The sequence below is a fragment of the Hippopotamus amphibius genome, chromosome 8, assembly GCF_030028045.1.
Source record: "Hippopotamus amphibius kiboko isolate mHipAmp2 chromosome 8, mHipAmp2.hap2, whole genome shotgun sequence".
In the NCBI taxonomy this organism is placed as follows: Eukaryota; Metazoa; Chordata; class Mammalia; order Artiodactyla; family Hippopotamidae; genus Hippopotamus; species Hippopotamus amphibius.
Genome location: NC_080193.1, coordinates 20,668,465 through 20,688,907, shown reverse-complemented (window position 1 = coordinate 20,688,907; position 20,443 = coordinate 20,668,465). Strand labels below are relative to the sequence as shown.

At 53.8% G+C, this 20,443-nt stretch overlaps 1 protein-coding gene across 4 annotated transcripts; it reads right to left on the bottom strand.

Annotated features, from left to right (window-relative positions):
* Positions 1 to 3,279: 3,279 nt before the first annotated feature.
* Positions 3,280 to 20,172, bottom strand: KMT5A (lysine methyltransferase 5A). Of its 4 annotated transcripts, none has more exons than XM_057744999.1 (8): positions 20,111 to 20,172; positions 15,169 to 15,290; positions 13,894 to 14,050; positions 10,608 to 10,827; positions 10,146 to 10,233; positions 7,112 to 7,171; positions 4,999 to 5,189; positions 3,280 to 4,263 (listed from the first exon to the last, which is right to left on the bottom strand). In XM_057744999.1, exons 1-8 carry the CDS (start codon positions 20,118 to 20,120, stop codon positions 4,053 to 4,055), a joined length of 1,059 nt encoding a protein of 352 aa, XP_057600982.1. In that variant the 5' UTR covers positions 20,121 to 20,172; the 3' UTR covers positions 3,280 to 4,052. The 4 variants fall into 4 exon arrangements, with proteins under 4 accessions (XP_057600982.1, XP_057600984.1, XP_057600983.1 ...); XM_057745001.1 differs by lacking the exon at positions 20,111 to 20,172 and adding an exon at positions 20,075 to 20,101; XM_057745000.1 differs by lacking the exon at positions 20,111 to 20,172 and adding an exon at positions 15,554 to 15,863.
* Positions 20,173 to 20,443: the final 271 nt, after the last annotated feature.

Below are 20,443 nucleotides of genomic sequence, written 5' to 3'. Positions count from 1 at the left end.
ATCTATACACACGTATATATATATACACACACACGGTGTACCGTTTTGTGTATTTTTGCTGTGACAGGAAAAGTGCTACAAATTATAACATAAAGACGCTCTTGGTTTTAAGGCTCATCCTGATTTCAGTGATGTTAAAATGTGAAAAAAATGTGTATTTAGGAATCAATGAAATACAATCTATAGATAGTGGGTGACTGCACTTTGCAAAGAAACTAATGAGCCTGCTGAACACACCCTGTGAGCCTGCCTTCTGAGTGAATAACACTGGTTTGCTGAACGCATTTCCCAGCTGCCTGGATTTTCTCATTTATTCCTATAACATCTTTTTTTAAAATTCTAATATTTATTTACTTGGTTGCGCTGGGTGTTAGTTGCAGCAGGTGGGCTCCTTAGTTGTGGCATGCAAACTCTTAGTTGCGGCGTGCATGTGGGATCTAGTTCCCTGACGAGAGATAGAACCCAGGCCCCCTGCATTGGGAACTTGGAGTCTTATCCACTGCGTCACCAGGGAAGTCCCTATTCCTATAACATCTTGAGGAGAAGGGACTAATACTAATCTCCCAGTTTACGGATTTGGAAACCAAGACCTGAGAGGTTAAAGTACCTTACATGAGGGCACCTAGGTAGGAAGGTACTGCCCAGGATGCAAACACAGTCCTGATTCTAAGGCCTCAATTCTTGTCTGTGAAGCTGTATGTACTGATTCTCCAGAAAGTGCTGGTATTAATACTGAGGCAGTTCACCGCATGCCTGGCACACACCTATACATTGCCTCACCTTATCCCTATGAGATGGGTGTGATTATTTTCCCCATGGTTCACCCAAGCAGGTGCCAGCACGGCAGGGCTAAAGGGGCTTGTCCAAGGCCCCAGCTGGAAAGTGATAGAAGTAGGACTTGAACCCAGGTGCAAAGGCCAAAACCACTCCGCCTCCCAAAAAAAGTCAGCAATGTTTAAGTGTCTGGTCGAGAATGCCATCTCAACAGCATCTTAGATGAGGGGCTTCTGATTCCTGTAACCCTGTATAATGCGGCAACCCTGACCAGGGGCTCCCCTCTTAACAGCGGGGAGGGAGGAGGAAGATTTCTGCACCTTGGAGGTAAGAGCTGACTTGGGAAATGAATCCGAGATCCTGACTTCAGAACCACAGATGCTGGGGTGTGGGCGTTCGAGTTCCAGAAGGTGAGTTCTTGGAGGATGTTCTCTTGGAGCTGGGCCCAGTGTGACCACAGACAACATAGACGCAGCCACTCCCACACTGCAGGCTTCCATCTCCAAATCCGCACCAGGAGGAGTAGGCTTAGAAGCGGTATCTATCAGTCCTGGGCACTTGTAAGCAGTGAATGATGGAAACCACCCCAAATTTTCATCCGGACAATAGCTAACATTGATCACTGAGGATTATCTATGCACAAGTACTTTTCGTGTCTTCAACTCATCCAGTCCTCACCATCACCCTAATACAAGCACCAGTATTGTCTTCGTGTCACCAAGCAGGAAAGCGGCACATAGGGAGGTTAGGTAACCTGCCCAAGGTTACACAGCTGCTAAGTGGCTGGAACATAGGGTTGTGTTCCAGGGCTGAGCACTTGGCCACCAGGCCACACTGTCCCCTCCAAGGTGAAGACTATATATATAATATATGATGACTGAATCCTTGGGAAACCCCTGCAAGGCAGGTGAGCAGAAGCTGTTCTCAACTTGATGGACAAATTTCAGAGGGTAACTGATTTGTTGGGGGTGACAGCTGACAAACGCTTAAAGCTGGTGCCGGGGATGGATCTCCCACCTGTAAACCAAAGACTGAACCCACCGTCGCAACCTGCCTCCTGTGCCTGGGGGCTGAGGGAACTAAGCCTCCCGGGGTGGATGGTGGCATGTGCGGTGGGGAAAGAGATCTGGGCTGGCCGGGAGGAGCTTCCAGCACCAGACAGGTGCGGTTGATGACTCTGAGAGGCCTACCTGAGAATCAAGTCTAGCACATTAGAAACAACAATAATCACAATTACAACAGCTAAAACGTATGCTACGTGCCAGGCATTGTTCTAAGGGGGGCAACGTGTTTACCTTTTAATCTCCACAAGCAACCTGTGCCCCCCCTCCATGATAAAAACTAAGAGACTGTCCCCTATGAGGATAGTTACCAAAACTGACTCACACTGGTGTGTGGCCCTTTTGTAAAATTTAAAAAAAGGGGGAATTCCCTGGCAGTCCAGTGGTTAGGACTCAGAGCTCTCACTACCGACGGCCTGCGTTCAATCCACGGTTGGGGAACTGAGATCCCACGAGCCGTGCAGTGTGGCCAAACCACCCCCCTCCCCCGCCCCCAAATCCAACCTGTTTTCTACCTCTGCCTTGTACAAAACAAAACAGAATGACACAGGTAGCCTCGCCTGGTAATAAATATTTTAATTTTTGCTTCATTTTTAGGATGACAAATAATTTTCAAGTTTATTTCCTTTTTTTTAAATACAAAGCTAAACCACAAACAGGTACAACCAAGACATTTTATCTCACATTTACACACTCCCGTCGGATCCTCCTCCAATTAGCTGACCACTGACCAGGCAAGTGTGGGGTGGGGGGGGAAGACTTTCTTAGGTAGCACCGTCGTGAGGCCGGGGCTGGGGGCACTGAAGTTGAGGACAGGCTCTCATTACCTGTCTCCATTCACATTTTACCTGGGAGCAGGGGGCCGGGAGACCCCAGGTCACAGCTCCAGAGCCCCAGGCCCCTGAACTACAGGTTAACAGAAAGCGGGAACAGGTCCCCCTTCAGGAGGAAGCTACCTGCTCCTGCTGCTGTCACCATCAAGGTGAAAACTCTACCCTTAGCCATGATCCCTAGGTCGTTGGGCCTGCCCACTCCCCTGCACCCCAGCAGCTGGGGTGGGGGCCCTGCATTTCAGGGCCTGTAAGCTCACCCTTTGATTCATGGCTGCATCTTCACAAGAAGGACACCAGGTGGTCTGACAAACACAAGCCTTGACAGCAGGTCTGGAACCTTCAACCCAGCAGAATCAGGCTGGGTTGGTGGGGGGGGGGAATTGGGTAATTTCTGGTCCCACTACAAAACTTTATTTTTGATTAGAATAGTGTACCATCTCAAATCTCTTCTACAGAAATAAAACCAAGGGGGGGGGGGGGGGGAATCAAAAGCCAAATGAAAAAAAACCCAAAACAAAAACGCAGCCACTTCACTCACTTCAAGACCTATATACACGTAAGTTGTCTTCTGTGGTTTTTTTTTTTGTCATTTTTGTTTTTTGATTTTTATTATTATTTTTTAAAATAAACTCAGTGTTCACATTTCTATAAAGAAATTAACCCCGCTTCGGGAAACCCTGCCCCGGCAGGGCTAGGTAAGCAATGCTTGTCCCTGCCCACATCTGCTTTGATTCCCCGCCCTGATGCTTCGAGGTGCCCAGAAAAGCGGCAGCCCGTGGAAGAGTAAATCTAGGCCCGGCCTATGAGCTGCCGGGTCAGTAAGCTTTCGAGAAAGCAGAGGGGAAGACTATCTTTCTGTGAAACCTTTTTAAAAAATATTCATACACTTCAATGTGCGCCTGTCGAGATGTCAGGAAAACAAGAGCTTGGGAACATCCCGTCCAGGCCGTGGGGAGGCAGGGTCTTCCTCGCGCCTGCCTGGCACTGGGATGTTGGGGGGTGGGGGGGAGAGAGTCCTGGCTCTTCGGTTGGAGGCAGGCGCGTCGCCCAGCTTCCTAGTTCATGCTCGACTCTTTCCTCTAAAACCTGTGCTGAGTCTTTGACTGCATGCACGGGAAGCACAAACGTTCAACTTGTATGCAAAAAAGGTACAAAAACAACTAGAATATAAAAGTTTTGGTAATATAAGGCCATCTGTTCAAGTCCACCTTGGAAACCTGTAACAGATATTTAAATACTACAGTGAAAAGGCATCTTAATATACTTTTTTAAAAACATCTGAAGAAGTAATCTGCTAAGATTAAGTGTGTAAAAAAAAAAATCAATTCCCTTTGAGGGCACTTTTGTCCATTGGAGAAGGGGGGGGAGGGGCGGGGCCGTGGGGTTAATGCTTCAGCCAGGGGTAGGCTTCGATGGAAGCCCGGCTGCGGTCCCCATAGTCATACAGGAGCTCCTCCCCGGCCTCGATGTCGCGGGAGGCGATGAGGATGAGGTGAGGCACGCCGTCGATGTCGTGCAGTTTGGTTTGGCAGTTCCCACATTTACTGTGATTGATCAGTCTTCCCAGGCGATTCGTCTCTCTAGTTGCATCCACACTGGCGGGGAGGGAGGGCGACAGAGGATTAAATTGATAAAGAGGCTTTTGAACCCGGGCAGAGTCACACTTGCTCTCAGCTCTGGTGGGATGGTGATTTACAGCCACGTTTTGGGGAAGGCAATTCAACTCAAAAAAAAAAATATCTTTAAGAGCCCAGAGGGCTGCTGGGTGTGGGGTATCTGAGGCAGGGGGCGGGTGTGGACAGGAATGCAAAAGGCTCTTTGTGGAAGCACCAGAGGCAAGTGTGGAAGTTCTGCATAATAAACAAATGAATAAAAATCAACTATGTTGACAGTGGGGGGAGGCTGGGCGGATGTGGGGGCAGGCAGTCTATGAGAACTCGCTGTACTTTCCACTCAGTTTTGCTGGGAACCTAAAACTGCTCTAAAAAGTACAGTCCATTAAACAACAATAACAAAAACAATCAATGACACTGCCACACCAGGAACAGAGAAGTCAACGATTCCAAGAGCTGCTCTGGCCACATGCCCAAGGGGGAGGCCAGGTGAGCCCCCACGCAGGCTTCCATGCAACTGATCCACCTCTCATCCGACGAGATGGCATCCAGCACTGCTCCAATCCCCAAAATTAAAGGGTGGGGGGCTGCACTGCACCTTTGCCAAAAAGGTAGCAAGAACTAAACGAGAAGCTGGAGCAGAAGAAAGAGTCTGGATGCCCTCAGTGGCCCTTTGCCGGGGCCAGGAAGAGCCACACAAAACACTAGGGGACTTACCAGTAGGTTTTGCTCAGGTACTGAAAATAGTACATGTAGCAGCCCGTGGAGGGGTCTTGTGCGTACAGAGCCTCCCGCTTCTTGGCATCGGTGATCTCGATGAGGTCCCCGTGGTACTCGACCACAAACTCGCCCCGGGAGAACTGTTTGGTGGCGATCACGCCCCTGCCTTTGCCGTCAATGAGGTCGATCTGTTGGGAGGTGCCGGGAGGGAGGGTTGGTTCATAACAGCAACAAACGCCAGCGTGCAGGGCCGGCTTCCAGGGGGCCGGAGGCCTGCACTACCTCCTCTGAACAGCTTTACTGCGGCAGGCCATAAAATTCACTCATCTCACACGGACAGTTCGATGCGTGTTATTAAGTGTATACAGTTGTGCAACTATTGCCACAATCCATCACCCCAAAGAGTTCGCTTGTGCCCATTTGCAAAGTGCTGCTACGCAGGATCCTGAGAGGTCTGCGAGGTGGGCGCTGCCCCATTTTGCAGGTGGGCCAACGGGATTAGAGAGGCAGAGTCACCTGTCCGCGGCCACAAAGCCAGGAAATGGGGTGGCAGACTCAAATCCACGCCCTGGCCTCTTTGGGGGAACAGCAGGATCCAGTGTTCTGAGTCTCTCCTTTATCCCATTATTTCACCTCCTGGGTTTCTCCTCACTCCATTCCACATGGAGATGGAGGGTGACTGCTTGAGGGGCCCAAACGTAAATCCAGACACCACCCCCCCAAGGAATTCCCTGGTTGTCCAGTGGTTAGGACTCCAAGCTTCCAGTGCAGGGGCATGGGTTCAATCCCTGGTCAGGGAACTAAGATCCTGCATGCTGGGTGGTGTGGGCCACACACACAAAAAAATTTCAGCTCCCCCTCAATGGGGGGTGGAAATTGAAGCGTTCCAACCCCTGGGTCCTAGCCCAGGCCCACGTGGCCCCCAACCCCCCGGGTCCTAGCCCAGGCCCACGTGGCCCCCAACCCCCCGGGTCCTAGCCCAGGCCTACGTGGCCCCCAGACCCCCGGGTCCTAGCCCAGGCCCACGTGGCCCCCAACCCCCCGGGTCCTAGCCCAGGCCCACGTGGCCCCCAACCCCCCGGGTCCTAGCCCAGGCCCACGTGGCCCCCAACCCCCCGGGTCCTAGCCCAGGCCCACGTGGCCCCCAACCCCCCGGGTCCTAGCCCAGGCCCACGTGGCCCCCAACCCCCCGGGTCCTAGCCCAGGCCCACGTGGCCCCCAACCCCCCGGGTCCTAGCCCAGGCCCACGTGGCCCCCAACCCCCCGGGTCCTAGCCCAGGCCCACGTGGCCCCCAACCCCCCGGGTCCTAGCCCAGGCCCACGTGGCCCCCAACCCCCCGGGTCCTAGCCCAGGCCCACGTGGCCCCCAACCCCCCGGGTCCTAGCCCAGGCCCACGTGGCCCCCAGACCCCCGGGTCCTAGCCCAGGCCCACGTGGCCCCCACTGCAGAGGCTTACTCCCTCTCATGAACCCTAATGTGTCTGAAATACACTGAGAAAAGCCAATCTTCTGGGCACTGCCATTTCCCAGGAAAGCAGTCCAGAAAAAATGTATTAGTTTGTCCTTTTAAAAGTTTCCCTAAGCGTCACGCTAAATGAAAGAAGCCAGATACAACGGGCTACACACCCTATGAGTCCATTTGTAAGAAATGTCCAGAATAAGCAAATCTACTGAGACAGAAAGCAGGCTACTGGTTGTCAGGGGCTGAGGGCAGGGAACGGGAGTGCCTGCTGATGGGCACGGGCTTTCCATTTGGGAGGATGAAAAGGTTCTGCGACTAGACAGAGATGACGCTTGCACAACTGTGAACGTACAATGTACTTAATGCTGCTGAATTGTACGCTTAAAAGTGGTTACAATGGTGAATTTTATATGTATTTCATCATAATTTATACAAAGTTTTCTCAGGATAACATCTCATGTTTCCTTCGTGAGACGTTCCCTTAAGGACAGTTTTAGCATCTGGCCCCCTGACAACTTAAAACAGCCTGCCTGGTCACAGTGACCATCAGGGGGTTAAAGTAGCACAGCTCCTACACGAGCCTCTGGACCAGGGAAGGTGCGACTCCACAGCCTTAGCCTCCACACAGTGGGCCCCGCAGCCCCTTACCTTCATTCCTTCTTCCTTCCCACTCTCAATCAATTCGTCTATTCTTTTTCTTTCTTCAGACTGGGTGGGGAAGAAAGAAAAAATGAGAAGTGCATCAGTGTTCCTTCCGGGGCTATTCCCGTAGCCTGGCCGCCCAGGCCGCCCACAGGGTCACTCACAGCTGACCTCCAGGGCATCGGTCCCCAACGATGCCTGGGCCCCCAAGCCCCAATCCTTTCCTCATTGCCTGAGATGGACCATTTGCCACCTGGGGTTCAAACGGGCCAGGATGGAGACAGTGGTGGCCCCGAGGGCAGAATCGGGCTTGTGGCCATGTTCTGTTTGCCCCAGGCAGAGTTTTAAAAAATATCTAAATCACTGACATCTAAAAATCAGGACTCTGACTTCATATAAAATCACCTAGGGCTGATCAGAGGCCACACCCTTTAGATGGGGCGCGTGTGCCCATCCATCAGCCGCGCCCACCTCCTGTTCACTGTGGAATCTCCTGGCCTACAACAGTACCTGGCACCTAGTGAGCCCTCAGAGCAACAACAGCCCCCCCTTCCCCCGCCCCGACCACACGCACACGCACAACCACCTGGTTAAATAATTAGTTACAAGTATGCAGAAGTAAATGCGAGTAATCACAGGAAAACTGGGATACGTGACGGGGGACTTTCCTGCTGTGACGGGACAGGCAGAGGGGGTGAGCTGAGGAGAGCGGGGGCCGGGGAGACGTCCCGAATTTCACTCTGGAGGCTCAGGGGCTTGGGGCACTCGAGCAACCAGCTCTGAGTGTCCTGAAGAGGATTCCTGCAGCAGTGCCCTGGGGACCCGGGGCCTGAGTGGGCAGGAAGGGAGCAAGGTCTGAACGCGGGTGAAGGCTGCGCACAGGAAGGAGGGACGGACTCGAGACGTTCTTGAGCTGGAGTCAGCAGGCTGCTCTGCACATCAGGCCCGGGGCTGGGCTGGGCTGGGGATGACGCAGCCCGGCACTGCCAACACTGCAGTCCCTGCCCCCAGGGCTGCCTGTCACCTCACCCGCAGCCAGGCCAACCAGAGAAGGGGTCCCCGCAGCGAAGCACTGAGGGGTTCAGGGCATCTCTCCAGGGCCCAGTTTCCACCCTCTTGCCCTGGACGTGGACCCTGGACCTAGACCCGGCCCCACCCACTCTGTCTTCAGCCACAGCGAGGTGTCTTCAGGGCTCTCTACTTGTTTCACCCCAGCTGCCCACACCCTCCCCTTATGTCCCGTCTGCCTGGGCCTCGATTTTAGCCAGCCCAGAGAGGCAGTGTGGTCGGGCCTGACCTCACCCCTGAGAGGAGGCCCCGCTGCCCCACCCTCGGACTTCACCTCTGCTGTCAAGCGATGTCACCCCGCCAGCCGCAGCCCCACCACCCCGGCCAACAGCCACCGCGTCGCCCTGGCCAGCGACCACCTGGCCGTGGGGCCCACTTGGCAGCTCCAACACAAATGGTGGCCGGCACGGCGTGGCTCCCCCTCACCACTGGCTTTTGGTCCAGTGACAGAGCGAGCATTCCTGTGCCTGCAGACCAAGCTCTGGGGAAGGACGTGCCTGCTGCTTTCTGCCCGTCTGCTGCAGGATTCAGCAGACCCGCAGCACATCCCGCTGCAGCCTCCACCAATCCAGACAGAAAACCCCTCATTTTTTTTTTTGTTTTTAATTTAAAAAGGCCAACTCAGTTGCCCCCACCCTGCAGCCCACAGCAGCCCTCCGTGGACCCCCAGCCTCCCTGCGGCTTTGACAGTGGCTGGGAGATGTCCTGGGCTCTGGGGGCCGACACCGCCTCACCCTCTGCAGTGCTGTCTCTGGGATGACCTCGCACAGCCTCCCGCTGCAGGCAAACAGCTTGTAACAGCTTGTTCTTGGCTGAAAGACACTGCCTTTCTAAGGAAATAAAGCCAAAGCTTCTCTCTAGGGGGAAAAATGGAGGGCCCCCCCACCGCCTTTTTTTAAAAAATGAAGTCCTATCAATTCAAGGAGAGAGAGAGAGAGAGAGAGAGAGAGAGAGAGAGAGAGGGAAGGAGAGAGGGAGCGGCTAGATCACTGTCTGTACAGCTATAGATTTAACATCAAAATGCTGAAGGAGTCTGTGTGGGTTGGAAGGCCAGGGTCCCCCACCTCCCCCGGTGGGGGGGCAATCCTGAGCACTACTCCCAGGCCTGGAGGCTGCTCTGCTGCCCCCGGGTGGGGGGATGGAGGGAAGCAGCCGGGGTCTGCAGGGCCAGGCCCCACCCTGGGTTTCCCTAACAGAAAGGCAGTAACCACGCCTCACTGCATCAAATATTGATTGACTGTGCACAGCTCAGCTCTCTGCACACGGCGGGCGGGGCTCTCACAGCGCAGTAGGCTCTCCTGCCCGGTTTTTACCTGTTCCGAGGGACAGTGGCTGGGTAGGAAAGAGCAGAGAGGGGCCCCGGGAAGGGACAACACAGGGGAAGCAACGGTGACAATCGTTAACAGGTGCTCACTGCCTACCAGGAATGGTTCTAAGTGTCCTACATGCATTAACTAACGAATCTAACCCCCCAACCACCGCACACAGTGCTACTTTACTATCCCATTTTACAGACAGGACAAAGAGGCACAAAGCAGTTAAGTAACTGGCCCAACGTCATACAACCAGGAAGTGGTTCCCAAGTCACTACTCTTTACCACCTGGAAACATGAAACTTCTGGACAGCAGACAAACAAGCCTCTGCAAGACCACGCAGCCTTCCCCACAGTCCTAGGCTCCAACGGCCCTGCCAACAACTCCTGAAGGAACCGCTTTCATGATAAGTCCTGACTTTCCATGCCCCATGCTATAGGCGACAAGGCTCTTCCACAGAGGCATCTGAAGTAAGCTTCACGGTGACCCAGGGCGTTATGACAACCCCCTCTAGACCAAGGAGAACATCAAGGCCACGGAGGCCAAGAAACTTGTCCCAAAATGATACAAAGAGAGCTCAGGCTGTGCACAGCAAGCACTGCCCACTGGGATGCCCTCCCCCCTTCGGAGAGCGGGAACTGAAACCACGTGACTCTACCTGCAGCTCAGCTTTGCTCTTCCTGGAGCTCCTTCGCACAGGGTAGAAATCTGTGAGTTTGCGATTCTGCTGCGTTTTTCCTTGAGCTCTGGGGTGGGAAAGGAAGAGGAGGAAACAAGTATTAGCACCGAGACCACATTCACATCCAGGAGGCACATGACCCCTTAGGAACAGGCTCCTTGGAAGCCATGCCACTCAAACACCTTTCTCCGCTGTGGCCCAGGGTCACTTAGGCTCACCTGCCCACGGGGGCCTCAGAGTGAGGCTGCCCACTCTTGGCGGGGAGGGGGCTCCTGAGCTCTGGACCCATGCCAGACCAAGGTATTGACAAACAGTGGTGTCCCTGGTGGTGACTCAGGAATCAGCCTTGCCGGCTCGAGGGGCTGAGAGGGTGGGCGGCCTCACCCCAGCTGACACTGGGCAGGTCGTCCTGTGTTAGGGGTGGCCTCCGGGGGCACTTACTTTTTCCTGGGAGCCTGTTTGCCCCTGACGGGCTTTTTCAGGGCTTGCTTGGCAGTGGCTGCATTGGGGGAATCACAAGACGAGGTCGGGGTTTTGGGAGGTTCTGCTGCTTCAGATTTTTGGTTTGGAAAAGGTGCCAGGGGCCCTCTCCTGGCGTCTTTGATCTTCTGTTCCTCGGCCTTCACGGAGCTTCGTATTGCATTCCCAGAGTTTCTTTTCTCTGTGGGCAGAAGGTGGGGAGAGAAAGGCTGACTCTGGACCCACCACCTCCCGCTTTCCAGCCCTCGGCTGCACGCTAAGGCAGGCTTGAGGAGGAAGGGGCAGGGGCGTGCCGGGCAGCTGTGCCCTTCGGCTGCTAAGCCTGGTGTCCACAAACCGGTATCATGAGCAAAAAGCATTGGGCTTTACTTTTTGACCCAGATACCAGGCAGAGCTTTTGGTCTTCTGCATCTTTTTTTCCCCAGCTTTGTTGAGGTATAATTGATAAATACAATTAGAAGATATTTGAAGTGTTCCACCATGATGAGTTGACATTGTAAGCAGAATCCTCTCATCTAATTAATCAACACATCAGGTCTTCTGCGCATCTTGAGGGAAAGAACCCTTGAAACAGAAGCACTACGGCTGGCAACGCTGGCATGAGGGCTTGAGCGATGGCTTTTCAGGAAATGGGCCGCAGACCCCAGGAAAAAAAGCTAAATTCCTAAATTCCAGCATTGGTGGAAAGGAGGAAGGCGATAAAGCAGAGCCTCTCCCCAGCCAAGACCTCTTCCCCATGAGCTAGCTGCCCGGCATGATTCATTTCAGACTTTTTCTTTTCTTTTTTTTTTTTTTTAACTCCCTCCCCTAACAGAGCTGAAGCCCAGCATTCACGGTGGCTCCCAGCATGGTGCTGTGACCCCGGTCAGTGTGCTGTGAGGGATGTCGCCAATGACTTGCTACTAAAAATAGTTGTGCGGCACCAGCGTTGAACTAATTTTTTTCCAAAAAAAAAAATTTACTTTTAAAAAATAATTAAATAATACATTGCTGGTGGAAACTTAAGATGGTGCAGTCACTTTGAAAGAGAATCTGGCAGTTCTCCCAAATGTTAAACACAGAGTCACCACATGACCCAGCAATTCTAGTTCTAGGCATCTATGAAGAGAATTAAAAGCATATGTCTACACAGAAACCTGTATACGAACGACTGTAGCAGCTTATTGGTAACAGCCAAAAAATGGAACTTAAGCGTCTATCAAATGACGAATGGGTAAATAAAAGGTGCTATAGCCACACGATGGAGTATTATTCAGCCACCGAACGGAACGAAGTACTGACACAGCCTACAACATGGATGAACCTTGAAAACATTATGAGTAAAAGAGGCCAGACACAAAAGGCCACATGTTACATTCCATTTATAGAAAATGTCCAAATAGGCAAATCCATAGAGATAGACAATAGATTCGTGGTTGCCTGGGGCTGGGACAAGGGAGGAATGGGGAGTGACTGTGAATAGGTACGGGGTTTCTTTTTGGGGTGATGAAAAATGTACTGGAGTTTGACAGAGGTGATGGTTCCACCTATCTGTGACTATGCTGAAAACCACTCATTTGTACCCTTTAAAATGGTGAACTTCAGGATGTGAGAATTATATCTCAATAAACAAGAGAGAAAAATAAATACATCGGCACCCACCCAGACCACTCTCTGGCTCCTGGACACGCCCTCTTGAGTGGAACGAGAGGGAGTTAAGGCTGAGACAGGACCCTAGGACTAGGTGTGCTGCCCGTGGACGTCAGCTGTCACGTGAGTCTGTGTCAAGGCAGGAAAACGGTCGAGACTCACAGACAAGAGCCTGGCCCGTGGGGTCTCCTCCAATGTTCTTCTAGCCCCCAATTCTGACTATCGTCATGTAGTAACACAACGCTACGAGTCCAATAAGCTAGCTTGTGCCCCGTGTCACCATTTAGGACAATCTACATCTCGCCCTGTTCCAGGAGGGATGTGAGACTGGCTGACCGCCATCTGGAGAGAGCCCCTTCCTCAGTCCCAGTGTGGTGAGTGCTGTCCTAAGTGCTGCCGATGCCAGGCAGGCCGTGATGCTTGCAGTCCAGCGGAGAACGGGCTGACCTCACAAAGCACCTCCCCACGCCCCCATCCCTCTGCCCTTTTTTGACAGCACCTCGAGGCTTGTGGGATCTTAGTTCCCCAACCAGGGATTGAACCTGGGGCCCACAGCAGTGAAAGCACCGAGTCCTAACCACTCGGCTGCCAGGGAATTCCCTCACAAAGCTCTTCTACACATGTGCTTTAACTGATCTTCAGAATGGTCCTGTGAGGTGGAGGACTCTTCTCTCTCCCACTGTACAGATGAGAGAACCGAGGCTCAGAAAAGAGGAGCAAACTGCCCACATCCCTTCCTTTCATGAACAGCAGAGCTAGGACAAGAACCTAAGTCACTTGAAGTAATATCACCCTGTGCACCAGCGTGAGTCAGGCCAGGGGCTGCCCCGGGGTCTCAGATCTGGGCCAGAGGTTGGGCTATGCCTTCCCTTATGGCACTTTCTGTTAACGAATACAAAGCTTCCTTGTACAGAGTTGCTGGTGGCAGAGCTCTGCTTCTTTAAGGCAAGTTTTAATTAGAAGGGGGCATGGTGACTTGGGGAAAGCTCATGCACCCACCACTGAATCTTTAAAAGGGAATATTTGGACTAGAGCAAGATTTCTAAGATGTAGCAGCATGTTTTGCAGGGCTGGACAGAATTTTCAACAATCATGTATTTTCTTGCTCAATATTTTAACTCCAAATCTCATTCCAGAATATCAGAGGCTAGCACTGAACGCCTGAGTAGAAAGAAACTAAAAAACAAACCAAAAAAAAAAAGAGGTCAGCATTAAAAAAAAAGGGAGGAAATCAGTTCCTTAGGTTGACACGACTCACCCAGACTGCAAACTCCTGGTCTGGACAACCTAGCCTCATAATTTCTGTACTTTTAGCACCTGTGAAGCTCTCTAACTACAGGCCAGGTGCCGTCTTTTTGCAACCTGACAAGACAATCAAGTTTGAACGACACACTAACTCTTGTGAAAGCAGGGAAAACCTGTTAGACCAACAGGGCACACGCCCTGGAACAGGCCTCTCTCTCCCCTGTGTCTGTGTTTCTTAGCAGCAAGACAGAACATGGTTCAAATCTTTCGAACTTTGGCTTGAAAAGGCTGGATAAAAATTCAACATACAGGCCTTATCATGGAGGATAATGTGGCCAGCCGTGGTCAGAACGGGGCCATTTCAGAGGCTTACCGTCGCGTTTCCTGTAGATTCCGGCTAATGGCTTCCCCTGGCATTTGACTTCATGATGTGCAACTGAGTTCTCTTCCTGAAGGGGGGAACGCATTCCAGAGCATTTGTTCGGGCTCATGTAGGTATAGATCTTTGATTGCCCGGTAAATACATTCTCCTAAAACGACAAACGCATATTCTGAAAGAGGCTTGCAGAAGAAGATCCCACAACATTCAGACCGAGAAGGAGCAAATCAGAGCACAGAAGACAAAAAATAGACGACATCTCTCAAAAACTGGTCTACGAGAGGAAGCCAGCCCCAGTAGAGCAGTGGAGGGATTAGAATCCCCCAAGTCCAAGTCGGTCTTGAATTCCAGTCGCCAAGGGGGACATCTGGCCAGCAGGAGAACCAGCTGTCCACAAAGGTCTCTATAAGGAGGAGGAGGCAACCTACCAGTAGCAAGGAGGTCAGAAAGACCAGGGTAAACAAGGCTGGAAATGGAAGGGCTGGCCTAGTGCAGGAGCTGACTGCCCTGGCAAGAGTTGCAGGGACTCTAGCACAGAAACAGGCCTCAGGGAACCTGATTAACCACGTCTCCGTCCTGAGGTCAGCTGGCAGGACTTGCCATTCCTGCCTGAGCCTTCTGTGCGCCCAAGCCCGGCCCCTCGCATTTCATGTAGCCCAGCAGCCTCCCAGAACTGCGGGACTGGGCTGCGACTGGGATAATTCTCCCAGGCTAACTGGGGGGGTGCGAGAGCTAATGAAAGAAACGCCTAGAGCCAGCGCATTTAGGGCGGTCCCTCTATTGCGGTGGGCAGGCCGGTGGGGCGGTACAGGTCACTGCTGGTGTCTCTGGGCGTGGGGCCTCTCCTCCTCTGAGTAAGCACAGACGGGAGGAGGGCTCTCCCAGAAACCCTGCTGGGCCTTTCTGCCTGGTGAGCCATTCAACACCAAGTCAGCGAGACCCGTGACCTCCCCGAGGGCCCCGGGCAGGCACCGCACACTCTGGGAAGGCAGCCACCACCGGGGTGGCTGGGTCTCAGGGAATGGAAATGCCATGAAGACACAAACTTTTCCGAGGTCAAAACATTGCCAGGGTCATGGCGGAGCGAGTGTGGACGCCACTCCCAGGCAGGCAGCAGAAAAGGAAGCTGCCCGGCCGGGCGCCCCGCCCGCACCCCCGCCCCAGGGCCGCGGGCGCGCCCACGTGCTCTCGGAGCGGGGCCGGCGGGGGCGCCCGGCCGCACGGCCCCTCGGGGCGCGCCGAGCGAGTGCGGGGAGGGTGCCTGCTTACCCCGTTGGTGCGGGGCCTCCCCGGGCCCCTCCGCTCCACCATCTCCGGGCCCGGGGCCGTCGCTGCCACCGCCGCCGCCGCCGCCGCCGCCTCCACCGCGCGGGGCTTGGACATCTTCCTGCCTGGAGAGGGGGACCCGGGGGAAGCGGGGGAGGGGGCGCTCAGGGCGCGGCGGGGCGGGGAGCGGGGCCGCCCGGGCCGGGCGCCGCGGTGGCGCCTCCCGCCGCAGCCATGTTCCGAGGGCCCGGCGGCGCTGGGCCGCCCGCGCCGCCGGGAGGCCGGGGCCGGCCGGCCGGGCCGGGGCCCGCGTCGCCCTCCCGCCGCCCGGCCCGGCCGGGCCCCGCGCGCCGCCCGCCCCCCGCGCGGCCGGGCCCGACACACCCACCTGCAGCCCGGCCAGGCCCATGGCGGCGCGCCCCGCGCCCTCGCCGCCGCCGCCGCCGCCGCCGCGGCCCGGCCACCAGCGCTGCCGCTGCCGCTGCTGCTGCTGCTGCCGCCGCCACCAGCGCCGCCGCGGCGCCCCGGGGAAGGGCCGGCGGCGCCCCACGGCGCCCCCTTCCCCCATGGCCTGCGAGGCAGGGCCCGGCACCCGCGCGCCGCAGCAGCCCCGGCCGGCCCGGGACCGAGGACGCAGGGAGAGAGGCGCTGGCGGCGCGTCCTCCGCCGCCCGCCCGCTCGCCGCCGCCCACCGTCCGCTCCCGGCCGGGGAGGGGGCTGGCAGGGGCGGCGCTGCGAGGCTCCTCCGGAGGGAGGGGGGAGGGGCGGGCCCCGCCGACGCGACGAATCCCGACTCGGGCGCGCCCCCTCTCGCGCGTCCTCAGCCACTTGGGGAGGAAGGGGTGGGAAACATGATAATAACAGGCGGGCTCTCGGCGGGCCAGGCTGCTGCTCTCGCCGGCTCAGCGGGGATTTCGGGAGACGGGTCAGTGCCAGGCGCAGTCGGCAGCGGTGAGCGCCACTGGCGAGAGCCCTCCTGTGTGCCCGAGCCTGTGCCCACGGAGCGTTTTCCTGGGCACCGAACCTTCTCGGCAAGCCCGTGGGGACCAGTCCTGTGGCGAACCCGTTTATGATGAGGATACTGAGGCTCCGGGGAGGTGCAAGGGCTTGCCCAAAGCCACAGAACTAGAAAGCGATCAGGTCAAGGTGTCAAACCCAGGCGGTCTGCTCCGGACCGGCCCAGACCCTGGGGGGATAGAGCCAGGAATTATAATGGTATGTTTGCTGGGCGCTTCTCTTGCATACCTTATGTCATTCCAACCTCACAGCAGCCCTTTGAAGGTAGACACCATTAGTTTCTCTTCCTCAGACAGGGAAAACAACCTCAGAGAAGTGAGGAGCTTGGCCAGGTTCTCAGAACTAGAAATAGATTTCCAGGCCCACAGACACCAGAGCCTACACTTCCAGCCACTAACTTCCCGGTTACAGATGAGCAAATAAGGAGGGAGGAGTCAATGGTGTCGCAGAGGGTTCAGCAAGTCACCCAAGTCTCCTGCCCCCCCACGAGAAAATGTTCCGTGAGGCAGGGGTTCCAGGTACTGTGGTGTCTCGGCATCTCAGCATAGCTTACTGCCCTGAACCACTTTGCTGCAGCCATTAGGGTTTGAGGGCCCACAGCCAAAGAGTTCCTGTATTTGTGCAAAGTCACAGATGCAAACAAGACACCTTGGGGCATCTAGCCTTGGGTTATGGTCTGGGAGGCAAAGATTGGGTATCTCTCCCTGCACCTGCCTCATAGGTGCTTTGTGACCATGGCCAAGTCCCTCCCCCAATCTAGGCCTCAGCATCCTCATGAATAAAAACCAAGAACAAGGAATTCCATAACCCACCCAGGGCACCTTCCAACATCCACAGATAAACAAATGGCTGTCACTTTAAGTAGCTGCCTCCCCTGAGAAGGGATAAGACAGAGGATTAGATGGCAAGACATTGCTCAGGACAATGCCTCCCAAATCAGCTCATGCTTTAGAATCCTTCAGAGTAGGACTGGGGAACCCCCTCCATCTCCACCCAACCACCAGCTCCAGGGGGATAGGGTACTCTGCCTACCTGAATACCCAAGAGACTGCAGAGAGTTAGGATTCTAAAGTGACACTCTGACACCCAGCTTGAGCCATGTGTAACAGTGTCTGTTACCTCTGCACGGCAGAGAAGCTTTGTAGTTTGTTGCCAAACTATCATGGGAATCATGGTTTGGAGGTGGGGAGCAGCTGCTCAGATCATCTTGTCCATTTCTCATACTATTTTAACTCCCCCGCCCCCATTACACACACATACTCATGGCTATAACTTTCTCTATCTTAGCCCACAAAATGCAGGGGTACATTAAAATACAAGTCTAGCACCCATTCCTCTCAACTCTGCAGCTCAAGTAACTAGGAAATGTAGCACAAAATACAGTAAATGTAGTACAAAATGTAGTAAAGTTTCAAAACACTTTCTTTTCTCTGTACGTGAGGTGTTCATATGTGCATAACAAATACATGTACCCAGTCACAGAAATAGAAACTCTTAATGTTGCTCAGGACCTCACAGAAATAGAATTCAACAGCAATGATACAAATAGCTAACACTTACTGAATGTTTACTGTGTTAGGCCGTAAAATAATACATTATTTAACTTAATCCTCCCAACTATTTATGAGAAGGCACTATTCCATTTCACAGATGTAGAAATTGAGGCTTGGGGAAGCGAAATCACTTGCCTAAGAGTTACATGACTAAGATACTGATGGAGATGAAGATACTTTAGCACAAAAAATGTAGATTGCTTACCTCAAACTCAGACACTAAAATACCAAGTCATGCATTCAACAAGCATCTTTTGACTTCCTACTGTGTCCCAAGCCCTGTGCTAAAGACACAACCGTGAACACAAACACAGATGGAGCACATTGAGGCCAGAGGCATGGGTAGGCCCCTATAGGCCACAGTGAGGACTATGGCTTTGATCCTAAGAACAAAAGGGGAGGCTTGGAGTGGAGGGACTGGTGAGAGTCACATGATATAAACCTGTGTTCTTGGGCACCATTCTAGTTGCTGAGGCACGATAAACTGGAAAGAGGGAGACCAAGTAGGAGGCCATCTCACAGTGGCAGTAGAAATGGGGAAAAGTAGATAGACGGATCCTATTGGAACTAACATCCTTGAGCTGTAAGTATTTACATAATTGTAAAACTTCAAACCCAGGGAGGAGTTGCCCGGTATCTGAACATTCTGTTCATGTGACTCAGCAGGGCTCTCAAAGTGAACTACAAGTCAGGAACAAAGACCTCTTTTCTAGAAGAAAAAGACTGACCCTTCATGGCCGGGGGGGGGGGGGGGGGGGGTCATGTGAGTCTGTGAGAATCACTAACCAGTACATTGCAAAGGTGATTTGTAAGCCTTTTATGGTAGAAGTGGGAACACTCATCTTCACTTTGGCTAAATAAGGGAGGTAGAGTGGAACAAGCAAAGACACAGAATGGCCAAAGTCTGTACGGTGACTTTGGACTTCAGCGTCCATCTCTGGAAAATGGAAATTACAGTTTGTAAAGATTAACTGACATAATAAAGTGCCTGGCTCTCAATGGTAATTATTATTTGCCCATATTAAGTATTTAAGGATTTCAATGCAAGGTGGTTCACTTTTTTCCCCATAGATTAATTAAAGCAAGATTTTTTTTTTAATGCACTACTGTTAAAACAAGCAGTTTAAAAGATTTTGCTGTGATGGGAAAAATGAAAAAATGAATCGTGGAAGCATAGCTTTATTAAGATTTGTCAGATAAATTAATCAGGTATTACTAAATATACTTTTAGATGCTTTCACTTCTCTGGAGAAAAGTATTTAGGGCATCTTACTTTTCTTTGTGGACTGGGTTATGAAGCTTTTTAACAAGAAGTTCACAATGCCTCATTTCTTAATCATAATCTAGGTAAGTCTTGTCCCAAAAGACCCTAAAGGGATGCTGGGAGAATAAATGATGCAACTGGGTGCACGGGCTGAAAACAATGAAGCCCAATAAATGTTTGCTGAATAAATTCTTATATTATTCGTTATAATCGCTATAGGGTGCATACTGCATTAAGGTAAATTCCTAACATGTAATACCCTGGGAATTTTGAGATAAATGTAAAACCTCAACTCATTTCTTTTAAATAATTCGAGTGAACCGCCACGCTCGAGTTTTTGCAGAAAGGAGACACAGCGGCTGGAAATAACCAGCGGCTGGAGATCCCTTTGCCGCATAACGTGGGTATCCCTGTCCTGACAGCAAACTAACTGTGCGAAGAACTTCAAGCAGGGACATCGCCTCGCTCGCGGCTGCACAATCCCACCCAAGCCATCTCCAGGGGGCAGCAGTCCTCATCAGCAGCGGCGCGAAGGGCCGCCCCGGGAGGTGCCAGGGGACCTGTCTCAGCCCAAAGTGGGCCAGCGGGGCCCGTCTCCGCCCCGGCGGCGCAGAGCTGACTCAGGGCGTGGGGAAGGAAAGGAAGGCGCCTGCCGCGGTGTCCACTCCAACGCGCTCCCCACCACGCAGGCTGCCGACCTGCGCCCTCGCCTCGGGGTCACCTCCTTTCCCAACCATAGAGCGCCCCTCCCCCTCCCCCGTTTGTATCAATGACAACCATTCCCTGGAGGTGCCCTGCGCTTTAGTTCCCAAACAGCTTTGACATATGGCCCATTGCCTCGGGAGAGGCAGGCCACCAGGTGCCCACCCTTTAAAGAGGGGACATCGAGGCACGGGAGTGGGAGGGGTTTCTGGGAGCTTCGGGAGCTGGGAGGGGGGAGGAGGTGGGGAAGGTTCCGCAGCCCCTCCCCCCGCACCCCCACTTGCCCCCGCGCTCCTTCCGAGCAGCTGGCAGGAGCGCGCCTCACCGCCGCAGCTCTCGCCACCTCGGTCCCGCCTCCAGCGCGACCCCCTACCCTAGCTGCTCCGGCGCTGGCCACCTGGGCCAATACCTCTAGCCATAGCCCCGCTCTGTCACAGCCTAGGATCTCCCGGGAAACGCAGCTTTCGAAAAAAGTTGCAGCAACTGTAGCCAACTGCTTCGCCGGGCCCCGGCTGCTGCGCTGATTGGTACCGCCGCCCGCCTTTCCCCAGGCGGCCCGCCGTGATAGGCGAACTCGGGAGGAAAAGCCCGCCCTTCTCCCCGCCTCCCCGGCGGGGGCGGGGCAAGCGGCCGCACTTTCTACAAACGCTTTCAGGACAGGTCTCAGCGGAGGAGGTGGGGGGCGGGGGTTTAAATTTTACTGTCTCCCCGCTTTGATTGGCTGCGCTAGAAGGACCTCCGC